We start from the raw sequence: 20,873 nt of genomic DNA on the forward strand, positions 1-20,873 counted from the left end.
TCGCCTGCTCTATCTGAATCATAAAATAAAAAAATTAAGTTTAGTATCCTTTTAATTGAAATTTTAATAAACAATATTATGTGTGTTTTTCACCCTAAACTTTATAGTAATAGTATAGTTACGTAACTTTGATTTACACATAGGGGCTCCCACAGTGATCACCTGGCTACTAAAACTTATATAGGGTCTTTATTTTTTAGAGGAGCTTCTGTGGTTTTAAACAAGGGGTCTTGGGGGTCTCTAGGTTTTTTTGATGGCATGTTATAGGGGTTAGAAGATATGTTGTGTTTAAAATGTGTATACTTAATTTTTGTTTTTTTAAGTGTTTATACTTAAGCTCCCACACACCGTTTGAAAGAGCATGAGATTAGGTTTCCAGGGCTTGGTGACTTCACAGGGCAATGCCGGAGGCCTGGACCACTAGTTAAGAGTGCAGGGTGCCGCAATGAGCTCTGTAACCCCACCCCCACCCCCCGCATGACGTGGTCGTCATCTATCTGCAGTAAACACATGGGCCTCTATTTATCAAAGTCTGGCAGACCTGATCCGACAGTGCGGATCAGGTCCGCCAGACCTCGCTGAATACGGAGAGCAATACGCTCTCCGTATGCTGCTGGTGCAACACCGCCCCCTGCAGAATCGCGGGCAATCGGCCGCCAGCAGGGAGGTGTCAATCAACCTGATCGTACTTGATCGGGTTGAATTGCGGCGATGTCTGTCCGCCTGCTCAGAGCAGGCGGACAGGTTATGGAGCAGCGGTCTTTAGACCGCTGCTTCATAACTGCAGTTTCTGGCGAGCCTGCAGGCTCACCAGAAACACGGGGCCTCAAGCTCTATCCGGAGTTGGATAGATAGGCCCCATTGTGCGGATGAGGATCACGTGTCGTCATGTCCACTTAAAGAGTTCATTTAAATAATGAATAATTAAGATGTTCTTAAACATAGTTTTGTCAGTAAAGTTCCTTATACTTTCTTGAGTAATATATCAAGCAATAAAGAGACAGAAGATTAATCAATTAAACAACAGAGTCAACATTTATTAAAATGTTTCTTATATAAAGCCTTCCATGGCCTCACATCCTCGATCACACAACAGTATTAAAATTCATTTTCAAACAATATTACAATATGTGGTCCCTATTTTACACAAAGCTGGTCCCTCTTGAATAAACAAATACAGTACATTATTTTTTAATGTGGTCCTGAATTAGTGCAAAGACAGTGATTATTTTGTTGGTACTGAAGATCAAATGAATGTTTTTGGATATTTCACAGAGAGTTTTTATACATATGTATCTTACACCAAAACTGTTAAAAATATCCATAGATATTGCAAGATCATTATAAAATCTCTTGCTGACTTATCAGCAAGTCACCCAAAATCTCTGGTTAGCGACAAAAAGAAGTGTTACCCATCCTATTACAATTGTAGGTAGGTATATTCCAGTTAGCAAACATTCATTTCCCTCACACCCCAGTTCCCTTTTTAAAGGTATAAGCAATTAAAAACAGCACATTTTAAAATATATATATATTTCTATTTAATCATTTGAATGTTTTTCTCTTCCAAAACTGACAAATAAAACATTGTCACATGATAAAATTATGCTTCTGAAGCTGCACAAATTGCTTCCAGTTATTTTGAGTTAATCTGGTTTCATTTTGACAACTATGAATGTCTTGTGCTTCATTAAAATATCAACTGATTAGTACAGACTACTGTAATATGTAACAGTCTCTAGTTTGGATCCCGCAAATAATGATGGTCACACTAGTCTTGCGCCAATATCCACTTTTTATGGTCTCCAGTTAAGTTACACTATTAATTTTAATTTCATATATCTATAAAATCCAATTTTAATCCCCAAAAGCAAAAAAAAGATTTTTTTATTTTTTATTAAATGAGATGATAGAGGCACATATTCTTTTTGATCCGGTCACAAAGTAGCAAATAACTTGATTTGGTCACAGAGGAGCAAATACATTTTTGTTGTTGAGGCACAAAGCAAATATGGATTAAGTCCAGTCTCTTCACACCTTATTTATATCCTTTTTTGATGAATCAAATGTTTATTCTGAAATTGAATAGCGGCTCTAAAAAAATAGCATAACCTAAAATAAAATGCAACAAGAATTATTCTGTAATGTGCAACAATAACATTAAATTTGGTCCCATTTATACCTCACAAGATCAACTTGGAGGTGCACAAAATGATGAAGTTTAGAAAAAGGTAGCGATTCAGCATATCTGGTTTAAAAGAAAATGAAATCCATTGTATTTAGTCTGATTTCATTTAGTCCTTTTGAGCTAAAAGAAAAAAACTCTACTTCGGTATATTACTGTATCCCTATAACAGCATTTCTCATTTCTCTATCTAATGAGCATCTGCTGTTGATTACTTCGAGCAGATAATGGCACAATGAGTCTTGTGAATCTTCTTCAGAATCTTGAAACGTCTACAAATGTATATTGCTACTTACTAGAAATAAAATCCAGATTTCAACATGAATTTCCTATTATCTATAAAGCACAGAAATCAACCGGTCTAAATATAGTGAACTAAACTATTACCTCAAAAAGAATGTTTCAAAATTATGTCACAAGCTACTCTTAATCACTAGTTTTTTTCTTTTCTTTTTGTTTTACATTTTTAAGGCACTTTGAGAACCATTACAAAATGTTATATCAAAATTTAGTTACAGGCTTCTGGTGCTGAGACAATAGTTCTTGTCTACACATCTTAGCTTAATTGCTAAAACAGCAGTAACGATACGAAAATAAATCACATACAATTGCACTATAAAAATAACTGATCAATAGACCGTTTGTAACACTATATGAGATGTTCACCTATTTCCGGTAAAAGGACCAAACCCAGCACAGAGATCTACAACATTACACTGCAAGTATTACATACACCTGCTTCCACCTTAAGTTGTATTTGATAACATTAATATACACTAGTTTAAACTTGTTTTTAGTGCAAAATAGTTCCAAATGTAAAATGTAATTTGGATGGGTGAGAGAGTGTTGGTAAACGTTCAGCAACTGAGATGTAAGTTTTGCACAAAGTAATGTATCTGTAAAATAAAAGCAGCTAAAGCCCAGCTAGGGCTAAGAGTCCTTGTGTCACCCACAATGGTCGTATCAAGGGCATCTCACATGATATTTTCATGTCTGCCCAAGAAGAAGCCCTGTGTCTGCTTGATGTGGTCTGTTTACTCCGAACATAAAAACAAAATCCCACTTGAGCAGAAGTCACGGCTCTTCCATGTGTCAGTGAGGGGACATGTGATGATTCACATGATTTGTGTTCGATCCAAGAAATCCCAGGCGCTGCTTGTTCTTTCGTTGTTCTGTCATCTGAAGTACAAAAACACAACAACAATATTATATAATTCAGTCCTTGTGAAGTCTTAACAAAGTGCAACATTCATCATTAGACAATGCTTGAAAAATAAGTCTTCCCCGGTAATTGTTCTCTTAGACACAACTACTGTTGGATTTGACCCTTTGCTCTTTTTCTTCTATAAATCCCTGAATGCTATACAATGATATACGAGTTTAACAAAATCCTTCATTTCAAATTCAATAAACTAAAATAGTCATATGAACAGTTAGTTTTCATTAAACATAAAGTAAACTATTATTTTTATAGTTCTGCCTTGTTATTAAATAAACATAATCATTCCTGTTAAAATACACACTATGGTTAAGCAAAATAAAGGGCTGTATGTGGAGAGTGGCACATAGTGAAAAATATTAGGCAATTACTTTAAGAGTAATTTCTAACAATATAAAATCTTGATTTTTTATAGTTTAAACAAAGTTTTGTTAATATCCTGCTCAAACTTCAGTTCTGTAACAAAGCCTGTTTTCTATTTCCATGCTTTATTCTCAGACAGATACTAGTCCACTTGAAACAAATTGACATTTTGGGCTTAGATTACAAGTGAAGCACTAAATTATTGCGCACCCACAAACGGGTAAATTTGCCACTTTGCAGGCGCACAATATATAACCAGTGGCTGGTTATTGCTACCGCAAGCTCAGAAAATTAACCAGAGGTCTTTATCAGGACAAAATAAGGTATGGTATATAAGAGACTTCTTAATCAGGTATTTAAGATCAGAGTGAAGAAAACAAAAATGGCAAGACAGACTTGTAACTGGGTTACTTGTCTTGCTGAAGTAGTGATCAAAAGGAACAAAATATTTAGTTTGTGACTTCAGAGGCTTCCTTTAGGTCCAAGAAACAGAACCCACATAGGCACCATGTATTTGCATTTAGGATGAGTATGCGCTACTACTTGAAACACACATTGAATCCACAGATATTGAATCCACAGATTCATGTGCCTAAAAGCATGCAGGATTAACATGCCAAACAGGTTAATACCCACATGATGTGGCCTTGTAGAAGCATCTCTACCACATTTCTGGTAAATCGGTTTGGTTTCCAACATTATAGAAAGACTTCAAGTGTCTCTTTTGTAGCTGATGAAGAGATGTATGTACATTTAACCAAATGGTCCATATAACGCACTGCCTTATTCTGCAAGTTATCTTGAATGTGCAAAAGGCCAAACAAATACCTATGATTTCCAGCACATTTGCCAGCAATGAAGACTCACTTGCTAAACAGTAGTCTAAAATTAAGATAATTTAATGTGATTCCAGAAATATATAATTTTATTTGCTCACTGTCTTATCAGAATAGTAACAGACAACTTTCCTAAAACATCTCATCCAGATACAATCTAATGGGTGGGTAAAATGACCTGAAATATCTACCAAACTGGATCAGACTGACCTTCCTGTCTAGTAGCAACACTAGTTTGTACAGATGTTTGCAAATTCTGAGCTCAAGAAGATACAAATAGGTGTCTATTTCAAAGATATATATCAAGCCATACTTGTTAGAAAAGGTCATGAAAATGTTACTGCTAGCAAGCACCTTTCTCTAAGGGAGCCACAACTAGAATTTCTTCAAAAATATTGATAAACGTATATGCTGTACGGCAAGAGCTTTGCAGTGAGGGCCACCAAGAAAGTTATGAATGTTAATGGTGCAGTAAGATGCTTAATGTGCATACAGATACACTTAAAAAGGGCTGTTCCTTGTGATGAGTCTAAGAAACTGCTGATGAACACCCCAATATGACTATGAGGATATAGATACTCAAGGGCAAGTTTTTGAAGAACCCCATTAACCATACTAAGGATTCATTTTTTAGGTTTTGAAAACCCATATCATTTATTTGTATAATGTTTAAAAGTTTAAAGTCAGGCTATTATAAACCACATTTTGAGACCTAGAAAAGGCCAAACAAGTGCCTTCGTTTAGTATTACCTTAGTAAAGATATACCACAAGGTTAAGTATATTTATATAACTAGAATTTAGCAACTGGAGATTAGAAAAAATAGCTTCTTCATTAGAAGAGTTTGAATTCAACGAGGTAGACTTTGTTGCCTTTCTTCAGATTCGCCCACCATCTTGAAAGAGCAACTGATGTATTGCTAGTAAATAACCGGTGCAGACAAAACGTTAGGTCAGCTCTGCTGGAGAGAAGACTAGAGTTGCTTCTACTATGACTACTTAAAGCTTTTTATGTCCCTTTATGGTAGGAGTTGCAAAGGCTCTATATATTTTTATATGATGATGATATGTGCACGCATTAATAAATCTCTTTTGTAATTAGGTATATAAAAGGTTATATAAAGGAGACCTCTCGCAGTCTCAGGCTGAAAGTATTGCTTTTTCAGTGGCTGGCTGCACATTTGGAAGACTTTAATACAAGACATGTAGAAGCTGCTGTCTCTGCCATGCTGAGTTAATACATAATGAGTATTATGGCACAGAGTCAGCATTTCAAGGTACTTTGAAGAGACAAAAACGTCAGAAACAAGTCCTACAAGCACTCATAGCTGAGAAGCAAAAATCTATTTTTTTTTTCTTTTAAGAAACCACGTTCCTCTTTTTTTGTGCCTAATAAATACAGTGACACATTTTTTCGGCCATCTCATATTTGTCTTCCTGGGTTCTTTTATGAAATAATAATATAATATATATTAACATTTAGACAAGGCTTAATCCACCTTTGAATGACAAGTATGTTTACAGGTACATGTATTGTTTGTGATTAAAACAACAACAAAAAACTATCAGAGACTGAAAGTTAGTCATGTGACCAGAAATAGTAAAATGATACTTTATCACAAGAATATAATACACAAAAAGCAATGCTTCTGCACAGGATACCACTCGTGAGTATGAAACAGTGCACGTAGGCGCCTGCTCTAAAATGAAATCGTTAGACAGACATAGTATTATAGCAATAGTTAATGCAATAGTATAATACCAATAGGTAATGTAATAGTATAATAGTAATAAGTAATGTAATAGTATAATACCAATAGGTAATGTAATAGTATAATAGTAATAGGTAATGTAATAGTATAATAGTAATAAGTAATGTAATAGTATAATAATAATAGGTAATGTAATAGTATAATAGTAATAAGTAATGTAATAGTATAATAGTAATAAGTAATGTAATAGTATAATACCAATAGGTAATGTAATAGTATAATAGTAATAAGTAATGTAATAGAATAATAGTAATAGGTACTGTAATAGTATAATAATAATAGGTAATGTAATAGTATAATATTAATAGGTAATGCAATAGTATAATAGTAATAAGTAATGTAATAGTATAATAGTAATAGGTACTGTAATAGTATAATAGTAATAGGTAATGTAATAGTATAATAATAAAAGGAAATGTAACAGTATAATAGTAATAGGTACTGTAATAGTATAATAATAATAGGTAATGTAATAGTATAATATTAATAGGTAATGTAATAGTATAATATTAATAGGTAATGCAATAGTATTATAGCAATAGGTAATGTAGTAGTATAATAATAATAGGTAATGTAATAGTATAATAATAATAGGTAATGTAATAGTATAATATTAATAGGTAATGTAATAGTATTATAGCAATAGGTAATGTAGTAGTATAATAATAATAGGTAATGTAATAGTATAATAGTAATAGGTAATGTAATAGTATTATAGTAATAGGTAATGTAATAGTATAATAGTAATAGGTAATGTAGTAGTATAATAGTAATAGGTAATGCAATAGTATAATAGTAATAGTAATAGGTAATGAGATAGTATAATAGTAGTAGGTAATGTAATAGTATAATAGTAGTAGGTAATGAGATAGTACAGTATAATAGTAGTAGGTAATGTAATAGTATAATAGTAATAGGTAATGTAACAGTATTATAGTAAAATACTGCTCCACTTTTAATCTGGCCCTAAATAGATGCTACATAGAATGAAACATTCAACGACAAGATTAGTCTTAGAATAACATGTAGATGTATTTTATAAAGTTTCATTAGTTGTTTAATTAGTGATAAAAACATAATTTATGTAAGAACTTACCTGATAAATTCATTTCTTTCATATTAACAAGAGTCCATGAGCTAGTGACGTATGGGATATACATTCCTACCAGGAGGGGCAAAGTTTCCCAAACCTTAAAATGCCTATAAATACACCCCTCACCACACCCACAAATCAGTTTAACGAATAGCCAAGAAGTGGGGTGATAAGAAAAAAAGTGCGAAGCATATAAAATAAGGAATTGGAATAATTGTGCTTTATACAAAAAAATCATAACCACCACAAAAAAGGGTGGGCCTCATGGACTCTTGTTAATATGAAAGAAATGAATTTATCAGGTAAGTTCTTACATAAATTATGTTTTCTTTCATGTAATTAACAAGAGTCCATGAGCTAGTGACGTATGGGATAATGAATACCCAAGATGTGGATCTTTCCACACAAGAGTCACTAGAGAGGGAGGGATAAAATAAAGACAGCCAATTCCTGCTGAAAATAATCCACACCCAAAATAAAGTTTAAAGAAAAACATAAGCAGAAGATTCAAACCGAAACCACTGCCTGAAGTACCTTTCTACCAAAAACTGCTTCAGAAGAAGAGAATACATCAAAATGGTAGAATTTAGTAAAAGTATGCAAAGAGGACCAAGTCGCTGCTTTGCAAATCTGATCAACTGAAGCTTCATGCCTAAACGCCCAGGAAGTAGAAACTGACCTAGTAGAATGAGCTGTAATCCTCTGAGGCGGAGTCTTACCCGATTTAACATAGGCAAGATGAATTAAAGATTTCAACCAGGATGCCAAAGAAATGGCAGAAGCTTTCTGGCCTTTTCTAGAACCAGAAAAGATGACAAATAGACTAGAAGTCTTTCGGAAAGATTTAGTAGCTTCAACATAATATTTCAAAGCTCTAACAACATCCAAAGAATGTAACGATTTTTCCTTAGAATTCTTAGGATTAGGACATAATGAAGGAACCACGATTTCTCTACTAATGTTGTTGGAATTCACAACCTTAGGTAAAAATTCAAAAGAAGTTCGCAACACCGCCTTATCCTGATGAAAAATCAGAAAAGGAGACTCACAAGAAAGAGCAGATAATTCAGAAACTCTTCTGGCAGAAGAGATGGCCAAAAGGAACAAAACTTTCCAAGAAAGCAATTTAATGTCCAATGAATGCATAGGTTCAAACGGAGGAGCTTGAAGAGCTCCCAGAACCAAATTCAAACTCCATGGAGGAGAAATTGACTTAATGACAGGTTTTATACGAACCAAAGCTTGTACAAAACAATGAATATCAGGAAGAATAGCAATTTTTCTGTGAAAAAGAACAGAAAGAGCAGAGATTTGTCCTTTCAAGGAACTTGCGGACAAACCCTTATCTAAACCATCCTGAAGAAATTGTAATATTCTCGGAATTCTAAAAGAATACCAAGAAAAATGATGAGTAAGACACCAAGAAATATAAGTCTTCCAGACTCTATAATATATCTCTCTAGATACAGATTTACGAGCCTGTAACATAGTATCAATCACAGAGTCAGAGAAACCTCTTTGACTAAGAATCAAGCGTTCAATCTCCATACCTTTAAATTTAAGGATTTTAGATCCGGATGGAAAAAAGGACCTTGTGACAGAAGGTCTGGTCTTAACGGAAGAGTCCATGGTTGGCAAGATGCCATCCGGACAAGATCCGCATACCAAAACCTGTGAGGCCATGCCGGAGCTATTAGCAGAACAAACGAGCATTCCCTTAGAATCTTGGAGATTACTCTTGGAAGAAGAACTAGAGGCGGAAAGATATAGGCAGGATGATACTTCCAAGGAAGTGATAATGCATCCACTGCCTCCGCCTGAGGATCCCGGGATCTGGACAGATACCTGGGAAGTTTCTTGTTTAGATGAGAGGCCATCAGATCTATCTCTGGAAGCCCCCACATTTGAACAATCTGAAGAAATACCTCTGGGTGAAGAGACCATTCGCCCGGATGCAACGTTTGGCGACTGAGATAATCCGCTTCCCAATTGTCTACACCTGGGATATGAACCGCAGAGATTAGACAGGAGCTGGATTCCGCCCAAACCAAAATTCGAGATACTTCTTTCATAGCCAGAGGACTGTGAGTCCCTCCTTGATGATTGATGTATGCCACAGTTGTGACATTGTCTGTCTGAAAACAAATGAACGATTCTCTCTTCAGAAGAGGCCAAAACTGAAGAGCTCTGAAAATTGCACGGAGTTCCAAAATATTGATCGGTAATCTCACCTCCTGAGATTCCCAAACTCCCTGTGCCGTCAGAGATCCCCACACAGCTCCCCAACCTGTGAGACTTGCATCTGTTGAAATTACAGTCCAGGTCGGAAGAACAAAAGAAGCCCCCTGAATTAAACGATGGTGATCTGTCCACCACGTTAGAGAGTGTCGAACAATCGGTTTTAAAGATATTAATTGATATATCTTCGTGTAATCCCTGCACCATTGGTTCAGCATACAGAGCTGAAGAGGTCGCATGTGAAAACGAGCAAAGGGGATCGCGTCCGATGCAGCAGTCATAAGACCTAGAATTTCCATGCATAAGGCTACCGAAGGGAATGATTGAGACTGAAGGTTTCGACAAGCTGTAATCAATTTTAGACGTCTCTTGTCTGTTAAAGACAGAGTCATGGACACTGAATCTATCTGGAAACCCAGAAAGGTTACCCTTGTTTGAGGAATCAAAGAACTTTTTGGTAAATTGATCCTCCAACCATGATCTTGAAGAAACAACACAAGTCGATTCGTATGAGACTCTGCTAAATGTAAAGACTGAGCAAGTACCAAGATATCGTCCAAATAAGGAAATACCACAATACCCTGTTCTCTGATTACAGACAGAAGGGCACCGAGAATCTTTGTGAAAATTCTTGGAGCTGTAGCAAGGCCAAACGGTAGAGCCACAAATTGGTAATGCTTGTCTAGAAAAGAGAATCTCAGGAACTGAAAATGATCTGGATGAATCGGAATATGCAGATATGCATCCTGTAAATCTATTGTGGACATATAATTCCCTTGCTGAACAAAAGGCAATATAGTCCTTACAGTTACCATCTTGAACGTTGGTATCCTTACATAACGATTCAATAATTTTAGATCCAGAACTGGTCTGAAGGAATTCTCCTTCTTTGGTACAATGAAGAGATTTGAATAAAACCCCATCCCCTGTTCCGGAACTGGAACTGGCATAATTACTCCAGCCAACTCTAGATCTGAAACACAATTCAGAAATGCTTGAGCTTTCACTGGATTTACTGGGACACGGGAAAGAAAAAATCTCTTTGCAGGAGGTCTCATCTTGAAACCAATTCTGTACCCTTCTGAAACAATGTTCTGAATCCAAAGATTGTGAACAGAATTGATCCAAATTTCTTTGAAAAAACGTAACCTGCCCCCTACCAGCTGAACTGGAATGAGGGCCGTACCTTCATGTGAACTTAGAAGCAGGCTTTGCCTTTCTAGCAGGCTTGGATTTATTCCAGACTGGAGATGGTTTCCAAACTGAAACTGCTCCTGAGGACGAAGGATCAGGCTTTTGTTCTTTGTTGAAACGAAAGGAACGAAAACGATTGTTAGCCCTGTTTTTACCTTTAGATCTTTTATCCTGTGGTAAAAAAGTTCCTTTCCCACCAGTAACAGTTGAAATAATAGAATCCAACTGAGAACCAAATAATTTGTTTCCCTGGAAAGAAATGGAAAGTAGAGTTGATTTAGAAGCCATATCAGCATTCCAAGTCTTAAGCCATAAAGCTCTTCTGGCTAAGATAGCCAGAGACATAAACCTAACATCAACTCTAATAATATCAAAAATGGCATCACAGATAAAATTATTAGCATGCTGGAGAAGAATAATAATATCATGAGAATCACGATTTGTTACTTGTTGCGCTAGAGTTTCCAACCAAAAAGTTGAAGCTGCAGCAACATCAGCCAATGATATAGCAGGTCTAAGAAGATTACCTGAACACAGATAAGCTTTTCTTAGAAAAGATTCAATTTTTCTACCTAAAGGATCCTTAAACGAGGTACCATCTGACGTAGGAATGGTAGTACGTTTAGCAAGGGTAGAAATAGCCCCATCAACTTTAGGGATTTTGTCCCAAAATTCTAACCTGTCAGGCGGAACAGGATATAATTGCTTAAAACGTTTAGAAGGAGTAAATGAATTACCCAATTTATCCCATTCTTTGGAAATTACTGCAGAAATAGCATTAGGAACAGGAAAAACTTCTGGAATAACCGCAGGAGCTTTAAAAACCTTATCCAAACGTATAGAATTAGTATCAAGAGGACTAGAATCCTCTATTTCTAAAGCAATTAGTACTTCTTTAAGTAAAGAGCGAATAAATTCCATCTTAAATAAATATGAAGATTTATCAGCATCAATCTCTGAGATAGAATCCTCTGAACCAGAAGAGTCCAAAGAATCAGAATGATGGTGTTCATTTAAAAATTCATCTGTAGAGAGAGAAGATTTAAAAGACTTTTTACGTTTACTAGAAGGAGAAATAACAGACAAAGCCTTCTTTATGGATTCAGAAACAAAATCTCTTATGTTATCAGGAACATTCTGCACCTTAGATGTTGAGGGAACTGCAACAGGCAATGGTACATTACTAAAGGAAATATTATCTGCTTTAACAAGTTTGTCATGACAATTATTACAAACAACAGCTGGAGGAATAGCTACCAAAAGTTTACAGCAGATACACTTAGCTTTGGTAGATCCAGCAGGCAGTGATTTTCCTGTAGTATCTTCTGGCTCAGATGCAACGTGAGACATCTTGCAATATGTAAGAGAAAAAACAACATATAAAGCAAAATAGATCAAATTCCTTATAAGACAGTTTCAGGAATGGGAAAGAATGCAAAATATCAAGCTTCTAGCAACCAGAAGCAAATGAAAAATGAGACTGAAATAATGTGGAGACAAAAGCGACGCCCATATTTTTTAGCGCCAAATAAGACGCCCACATTATTTGGCGCCTAAATGCTTTTGGCGCCAAAAATGACGCCACATCCGGAACGCCGACATTTTTGGCGCAAAATAACGTCAAAAAATGACGCAACTTCCGGCGACACGTATGACGCCGGAAACGGAAAAGAATTTTTGCGCCAAAAAAGTCAGCGCCAAGAATGACGCAATAAAATGAAGCATTTTCAGCCCCCGCGAGCCTAACAGCCCACAGGGAAAAAAGTCAAATTTTTGAGGTAAGAAAAATATGATAATTCAATGCATAATCCCAAATATGAAACTGACTGTCTGAAAATAAGGAAAGTTGAACATTCTGAGTCAAGGCAAATAAATGTTTGAATACATATATTTAGAACTTTATAAACAAAGTGCCCAACCATAGCTTAGAGTGTCACAGAAAATAAGACTTACTTACCCCAGGACACTCATCTACATGTTTGTAGAAAGCCAAACCAGTACTGAAACGAGAATCAGTAGAGGTAATGGTAAATATAAGAGTATATCGTCGATCTGAAAAGGGAGGTAAGAGATGAATCTCTACGACCGATAACAGAGAACCTATGAAATAGACCCCGTAGAAGGAGATCACTGCATTCAATAGGCAATACTCTCTTCACATCCCTCTGACATTCACTGCACGCTGAGAGGAAAACCGGGCTCCAACTTGCTGCGGAGCGCATATCAACGTAGAATCTAGCACAAACTTACTTCACCACCTCCCTTGGAGGCAAAGTTTGTAAAACTGATTTGTGGGTGTGGTGAGGGGTGTATTTATAGGCATTTTAAGGTTTGGGAAACTTTGCCCCTCCTGGTAGGAATGTATATCCCATACGTCACTAGCTCATGGACTCTTGTTAATTACATGAAAGAAATAAATGTAACGTTTTAGTGTCTACAAAACAACGGGAGCTGCTATCTTGTAACTTAGGTTACCTTCTCTGCTGTGGCCAATTAGGGACAGTTATATATAGGTCACTAGAGTGTGCAGCCAATGGCTGTGTAGAATATAACAGTGTTCTGCACTTCCATTTCTAACAGGAACTGAAAAGCTCACAACTTCAGAATAGAATTACAGGAAAAGGGAACAAAATAAATAATGAAAGTATTTTGCAGAATTTATATATATATATATATATATATATATATATATATATATATATATATATATATATATATATCCAATAAATAGTGCACTCTCAGGATTTTGTGAAAAAAAGGTCAACTTTATTAGATGACGTTTCAGGGAACTCAAGTCCCTTTCTTCAAATCAAAAATTGATTTAAAGAAAGGGACTTGAGTTCCCTGAAACGTCATCTAATAAAGTTGACCTTTTTTTCACAAAATCCTGAGTGTGCACTATTTATTGGAAGTATATATATTTGGCTATATTTGCACCCAGGTGGCTGGAATAGGAGGGAGGATTCGTTTTTCCTGTATATATATATATATATATATATATATATATATATATATATATATATATATATATATATATATATATATATATATATGTATATAATTGATCTTTTATATTACCATCTCAAAGTGTTTAATGTCCCTTTAAGATAGAGGAAAGCAAATAACTAAAATTAAGCATTTGATGGATTAAGTGCTAATAAAACCTAATCTATTTTTGCTAAGACTCATCTAAATACATTTTAATGAGAAATTATTTTGTCACAATTCAGTCTACAAATAATGTTTTCATTAGATTAGATGCCCATTCTAACCTCTAGTTTATTTGCCTTACATAAGACTGTTTATTTCTTTATTACAATTAATTTCCTGACTTAATTTACCAAGTTATACGTGTGTAATTGCAATTAATGTGTCTGCAGCATGTGTTTTTGTCTACATTTCTGTTTTAAAGTGCTTCAGGTCGAGACTTATACATATGGATCATTTCTATCTATACATTTAAATTTATTTTAGTAGTTTTTATATTTTTTTATATTTATAAAATAAATACAAAAGCTATTAACACAGTGATAAAGGAGTATATGCCATGGACAGTAATATTAGCAATTTGTATATCAAGATCATTTTCTTAGTTTAAAAATGTATTCCGTAAATCTCCTTGTAAATTTATCCAAAAAAATTACAGAAAAAGGGGGTAAAATAAATAACACAACTAAACATTTGTTCACAATCACTCACCTTACACTTTATGTGAATTTGTATTACTGGTATCTACTGGTTAAATGCCTTTTTGTTATACTAGTACCTGTAATACTAGTTACATGTAAAAATTATACTGGTAGTATTAGTTAAATGCAAATAGTATACTGGTAGTACTAGTAAAATGCAAAAAGTATACTGGTAATACTAGTTAAATGCAAAAAGTATACTGGTAGTACTAGTAAAATGAAAAAAGTATACTGGTAATACTAGTTAAATGAAAAAAGGATACTGGTAGTACTAGGTAAATGCAAATGGTATACTGGTAGTACTAGTTAAATTCAAATGGTATACTAGTAATACTAGTAGTATAAATTTTGCATTTAACTAGTATTATTAGTATACCATTTGCAATTAACTAGTAAAATGCAAAAAGTATACTGGTAATACTGGTTAAATGCAAAAAACAGAATTTATGTTTACCTGATAAATTACTTTCTCCAACGGTGTGTCCGGTCCACGGCGTCATCCTTACTTGTGGGATATTCTCTTCCCCAACAGGAAATGGCAAAGAGCCCAGCAAAGCTGGTCACATGATCCCTCCTAGGCTCCGCCTTCCCCAGTCATTCGACCGACGTAAAGGAGGAATATTTGCATAGGAGAAATCATATGATACCGTGGTGACTGTAGTTAGAGAAAATAAATCATCAGACCTGATTAAAAAACCAGGGCGGGCCGTGGACCGGACACACCGTTGGAGAAAGTAATTTATCAGGTAAACATAAATTCTGTTTTCTCCAACATAGGTGTGTCCGGTCCACGGCGTCATCCTTACTTGTGGGAACCAATACCAAAGCTTTAGGACACGGATGATGGGAGGGAGCAAATCAGGTCACCTAGATGGAAGGCACCACGGCTTGCAAAACCTTTCTCCCAAAAATAGCCTCAGAAGAAGCAAAAGTATCAAATTTGTAAAATTTGGTAAAAGTGTGCAGTGAAGACCAAGTCGCTGCCTTACATATCTGATCAACAGAAGCCTCGTTCTTGAAGGCCCATGTGGAAGCCACGGCCCTAGTGGAATGAGCTGTGATTTTTTCAGGAGGCTGCCGTCCGGCAGTCTCATAAGCCAATCTGATGATGCTTTTAAGCCAAAAAGAGAGAGAGGTAGAAGTTGCCTTTTGACCTCTCCTTTTACCAGAATAAACAACAAACAAGGAAGATGTTTGTCTGAAATCCTTTGTAGCCTCTAAATAGAATTTTAGAGCACGAACTACATCCAAATTGTGTAATAAACGTTCCTTCTTTGAAACTGGATTCGGACACAAAGAAGGCACGACTATCTCCTGGTTAATATTTTTGTTAGAAACAACTTTCGGAAGAAAACCAGGTTTAGTACGCAAAACCACCTTATCTGCATGGAACACCAGATAAGGAGGAGAACACTGCAGAGCAGATAACTCTGAAACTCTTCTAGAAGAAGAAATTGCAACCAAAAACAAAACTTTCCAAGATAATAACTTGATATCAACGGAATGTAGGGGTTCAAACGGAACCCCCTGAAGAACTGAAAGAACTAAATTGAGACTCCAAGGAGGAGTCAAAGGTTTGTAAACAGGCTTGATTCTAACCAGAGCCTGAACAAAAGCTTGAACATCTGGCACAGCCGCCAGCTTTTTGTGAAGTAAAACAGATAAAGCAGAAATCTGTCCCTTCAAAGAACTTGCAGATAATCCTTTCTCCAAACCTTCTTGAAGAAAGGATAGAATCTTAGGAATTTTTATCTTGTTCCATGGGAATCCTTTAGATTCACACCAACAGATATATTTTTTCCATATTTTATGGTAGATTTTTCTAGTTACAGGCTTTCTAGCCTGAACAAGAGTATCAATGACAGAATCTGAGAACCCTCGCTTTGATAAAATCAAGCGTTCAATCTCCAAGCAGTCAATTGGAGTGAGGCCAGATTCGGATGTTCGAACGGACCTTGAACAAGAAGGTCCTGTCTCAAAGGTAGCTTCCACGGTGGAGCCGATGACATATTCACCAGATCTGCATACCAAGTCCTGCGTGGCTACGCAGGAGCTATCAGGATCACCGATACCCTCTCCTGTTTGATCCTGGCTACCAGCCTGGGAATGAGAGGAAACGGTGGGAACACATAAGCTAGGTTGAAGCTCCAAGGTGCTACTAGTGCGTCCACTAGAGTCGCCTTGGGATCCCTGGATCTGGACCCGTAGCAAGGAACCTTGAAGTTCTGACGAGACGCCATCAGATCCATGTCTGGAATGCCCCACAATTGAATTATTTGGGCAAAGATTTCCGGATGGAGTTCCCACTCCCCCGGATGAAATGTCTGACGACTCAGAAAATCCGCTTCCCAATTTTCCACTCCTGGGATGTGGATTGCAGACAAGTGGCAGGAGTGAGTCTCCGCCCATTGAATTATTCTGGTCACTTCTTCCATCGCCAGGGAACTCCTTGTTCCCCCCTGATGGTTGATATACGCAACAGTCGTCATGTTGTCTGATTGAAACCGTATGAATTTGGCCTTTGCTAGCTGAGGCCAAGCCTTGAGAGCATTGAATATCGCTCTCAGTTCCAGAATATTTATCGGGAGAAGAGATTCTTCCCGAGACCAAAGACCCTGAGCTTTCAGGGGTTCCCAGACCGCGGAAGCTCATCCCTTGTGACAGGTTGTCCAGGGACAGCCACCAACGGAGTGAATCTCTGGTCCTCTGATCTACTTGTATCGTCGGAGACAAGTCTGTATAATCCCCATTCCACTGACTGAGCATGCACAGTTGTAATGGTCTTAGATGAATTCGCGCAAAAGGAACTATGTCCATTGCCGCGACCATCAAACCTATTACTTCCATGCACTGCGCTATGGAAGGAAGAAGAACAGAATGAAGTACTTGACAAGAGCTTAGAAGTTTTGATTTTCTGGCCTCTGTCAGAAAAATCCTCATTTCTAAGGAGTCTATTATTGTTCCCAAGAAGGGAACTCTTGTTGACGGAGATAGAGAACTTTTTTCTACGTTCACTTTCCACCCGTGAGATCTGAGAAAGGCCAGGACAATGTCCGTATGAGCCTTTGCTTGTGGTAGGGACGACGCTTGAATCAGTATGTCGTCCAAGTAAGGTACTACTGCAATGCCCCTTGGTCTTAGCACCGCTAGAAGGGACCCTAGTACCTTTGTGAAAATTCTTGGAGCAGTGGCTAATCCGAATGGAAGTGCCACAAACTGGTAATGCTTGTCCAGAAAGGCGAACCTTAGGAACCGATGATGTTCCTTGTGGATAGGAATATGTAGATACGCATCCTTTAAATCCACCGTGGTCATGAATTGACCTTCCTGGATGGTAGGAAGAATTGTCCGAATGGTTTCCATTTTGAACGATGGAACCTTGAGAAATTTGTTTAGGATCTTGAGATCTAAGATTGGTCTGAATGTTCCCTCTTTTTTGGGAACTATGAACAGATTGGAGTAGAATCCCATCCCTTGTTCTCCTAATGGAACAGGATGAATCACTCCCATTTTTAACAGGTCTTCTACACAATGTAAGAATGCCTGTCTTTTTATGTGGTCTGAAGACCATTGAGACCTGTGGAACCTTCCCCTTGGGGGTAGCTCCTTGAATTCCAGAAGATAACCTTGGGAGACTATTTCTAGCGCCCAAGGATCCAGAACATCTCTTGCCCAAGCCTGAGCGAAGAGAGAAAGTCTGCCCCCCACCAGATCCGGTCCCGGATCGGGGGCCAACATCTCATGCTGTCTTGGTAGCAGTGGCAGGTTTCTTGGCCTGCTTACCTTTGTTCCAGCCTTGCATTGGCCTCCAGGCTGGCTTGGTTTGAGGAGTATTACCCTCTTGCTTAGAGGATGTAGAACTTGGGGCTGGTCCGTTTCTGCGAAAGGGACGAAAATTTGGTTTATTTTTAGCCTTAAAAGACCTATCCTGAGGAAGGGCGTGGCCCTTACCCCCAGTGATATCTGAAATAATCTCTTTCAAGTCAGGGCCAAACAGCGTTTTCCCCTTGAAAGGTATGTTAAGCAATTTGTTCTTGGAGGACGCATCCGCTGACCAAGACTTTAGCCAAAGCGCTCTGCGCGCCACAATAGCAAACCATGAATTTTTCGCCGCTAATCTAGCTAATTGCAAAGTGGCGTCTAAGGTAAAAGAGTTAGCCAACTTAAGTGCTTGAACTCTGCCCATAACCTCCTCATAAGAGGATGCTTGATTGAGCGACTTTTCTAGTTCCTCGAACCAGAAACACGCTGCTGTAGTGACAGGAACAATGCATGAAATTGGTTGTAGAAGGTAACCTTGCTGAACAAACATCTTTTTAAGCAAACCCTCTAATTTTTTGTCCATAGGATCTTTAAAAGCACAACTATCTTCTATAGGGATAGTGGTGCGTTTGTTTAGAGTAGAAACCGCCCCCTCGACCTTGGGGACTGTCTGCCATAAGTCCTTCCTGGGGTCGACCATAGGAAATAATTTCTTAAATATAGGGGGAGGGACAAAAGGTATGCCGGGCCTTTCCCATTCTTTATTTACAATGTCCGCCACCCGCTTGGGTATAGGAAAAGCTTCGGGGGGCACCGGGACCTCTAGGAACCTGTCCATTTTACATAATTTCTCTGGAATGACCAAATTGTCACAATCATCCAGAGTAGATAACACCTCCTTAAGCAGAGCGCGGAGATGTTCCAATTTAAATTTAAATGTAATAACATCAGGTTCAGCTTGTTGAGAAATTTTTCCTGAATCTGAAATTTCTCCCTCAGACAAAACCTCCCTAGCCCCTTCAGACTGGTGTAAGGGCATGTCAGAACCATTATCATCAGCGTCCTCATGCTCTTCAGTATCTAAAACAGAGCTGTCGCGCTTTCGCTGATAAGTGGGCATTTTGGCTAAAATGTTAATTGTTGCATAGTAAGGAGGATTGGGGCACTAGATGTACTAGGGGCCTCCTGAGTGGGCAAGACTGGTGTAGACATAGAAGGGGATGATGCAGTACCATGCTTACTCCCCTCACTTAAGGAATCGTTTTGGGCAACATTATTATCAGTGGTATCATTGTCCCTACTTTGTTTGTCACATTTATCACATATATTTAAATGGATAGGAACATTGGCTTCCGAACATACAGAACATCGTCTATCTGATAGTTCAGACATGTTAATAGGCATAAACTTGGTAACAAAGCACAAAAAACGTTTTCAAATAAAACCGTTACTGTCTCTTTAAATTTTAAACTGAACACACTTTTTTACTGAACATACGCAAAAGTATGAAGGAAATGTTCAAAATTCACCAAAATTTCACCACAGTGTCATAAAGCCTTAAAAGTATTGCACACCAAATTTGAAAGCTTTAACTCTAAAAATAACGGAACCGGAGCCGTTTTTACATTTAACCCCTATACAGTCCCTGGTATCTGCTTTGCTGAGACCCAACCAAGCCCAGAGGGGAATACGATACCAAATGACGCCTTCAATAAGCTTTTTCAGTGGATCTGAGCTCCTCACACATGCATCTGCATGCCTTGCTTCTCAAAAACAACTGCGCATTACTGGCGCGAAAATGAGGCTCTGCCTATGACTAGAAAAGGCCCCCAGTGAAAAAGGTGTCCAATACAGTGCCTGTCCGTTTTTTTAAACAATTTGCCAAGATTAAAATAACTCTCCTAAGTTATAAACCATTAAACATGCTTATATAGTAATCGTTTTGGCCCAGAAAAATGTCTACCAGTCTTTAAAGCCCTTGTGAAGCCCTTGTATTCTTATATTGAAAATTAAGAAAATGGCTTACCGGATCCCATAGGGAAAATGACAGCTTCCAGCATTACCAAGTCTTGTTAGAAATGTGTCATATCTCAAGCAGCCAAAGTCTGCTCACTGTTTCCCCCAACTGAAGTTAATTCCTCTCAACAGTCCTGTGTGGAAACAGCCATCGATTTTAGTAACGGTTGCTAAAATCATTTTCCTCTTACAAACAGAAATCTTCATCTCTTTTCTGTTTCAGAGTAAATAGTACATACCAGCACTATTTTAAAATAACAAACTCTTGATAGAAGAATAAAAACTACATTTAAACACCAAAAAACTCTGAGCCATCTCCGTGGAGATGTTGCCTGTGCAACGGCAAAGAGAATGACTGGGGAAGGCGGAGCCTAGGAGGGATCATGTGACCAGCTTTGCTGGGCTCTTTGCCATTTCCTGTTGGGGAAGAGAATATCCCACAAGTAAGGATGACGCCGTGGACCGGACACACCTATGTTGGAGAAAGTATACTGGTAGTACTAGATAA

At 37.4% G+C, this 20,873-nt stretch overlaps 1 protein-coding gene across 1 annotated transcript in view; it reads right to left on the minus strand.

The window, feature by feature from the left end:
* Positions 1-1,016: 1,016 nt before the first annotated feature.
* The window catches only part of ITPR2 (inositol 1,4,5-trisphosphate receptor type 2), a 920,836-nt gene continuing 900,979 nt past the window's right edge, over positions 1,017-20,873 (minus strand). Inside the window, exon 49 of the mRNA XM_053719707.1 lies at positions 1,017-3,364. Within this exon, the coding sequence (XP_053575682.1) occupies positions 3,278-3,364 (87 nt within the window). The 3' untranslated portion in view covers positions 1,017-3,277. The remainder of the gene's footprint in view (positions 3,365-20,873) is intronic.

Source organism: Bombina bombina, chromosome 6 (genome assembly GCF_027579735.1).
Source record: "Bombina bombina isolate aBomBom1 chromosome 6, aBomBom1.pri, whole genome shotgun sequence".
NCBI lineage: Eukaryota > Metazoa > Chordata > Amphibia > Anura > Bombinatoridae > Bombina > Bombina bombina.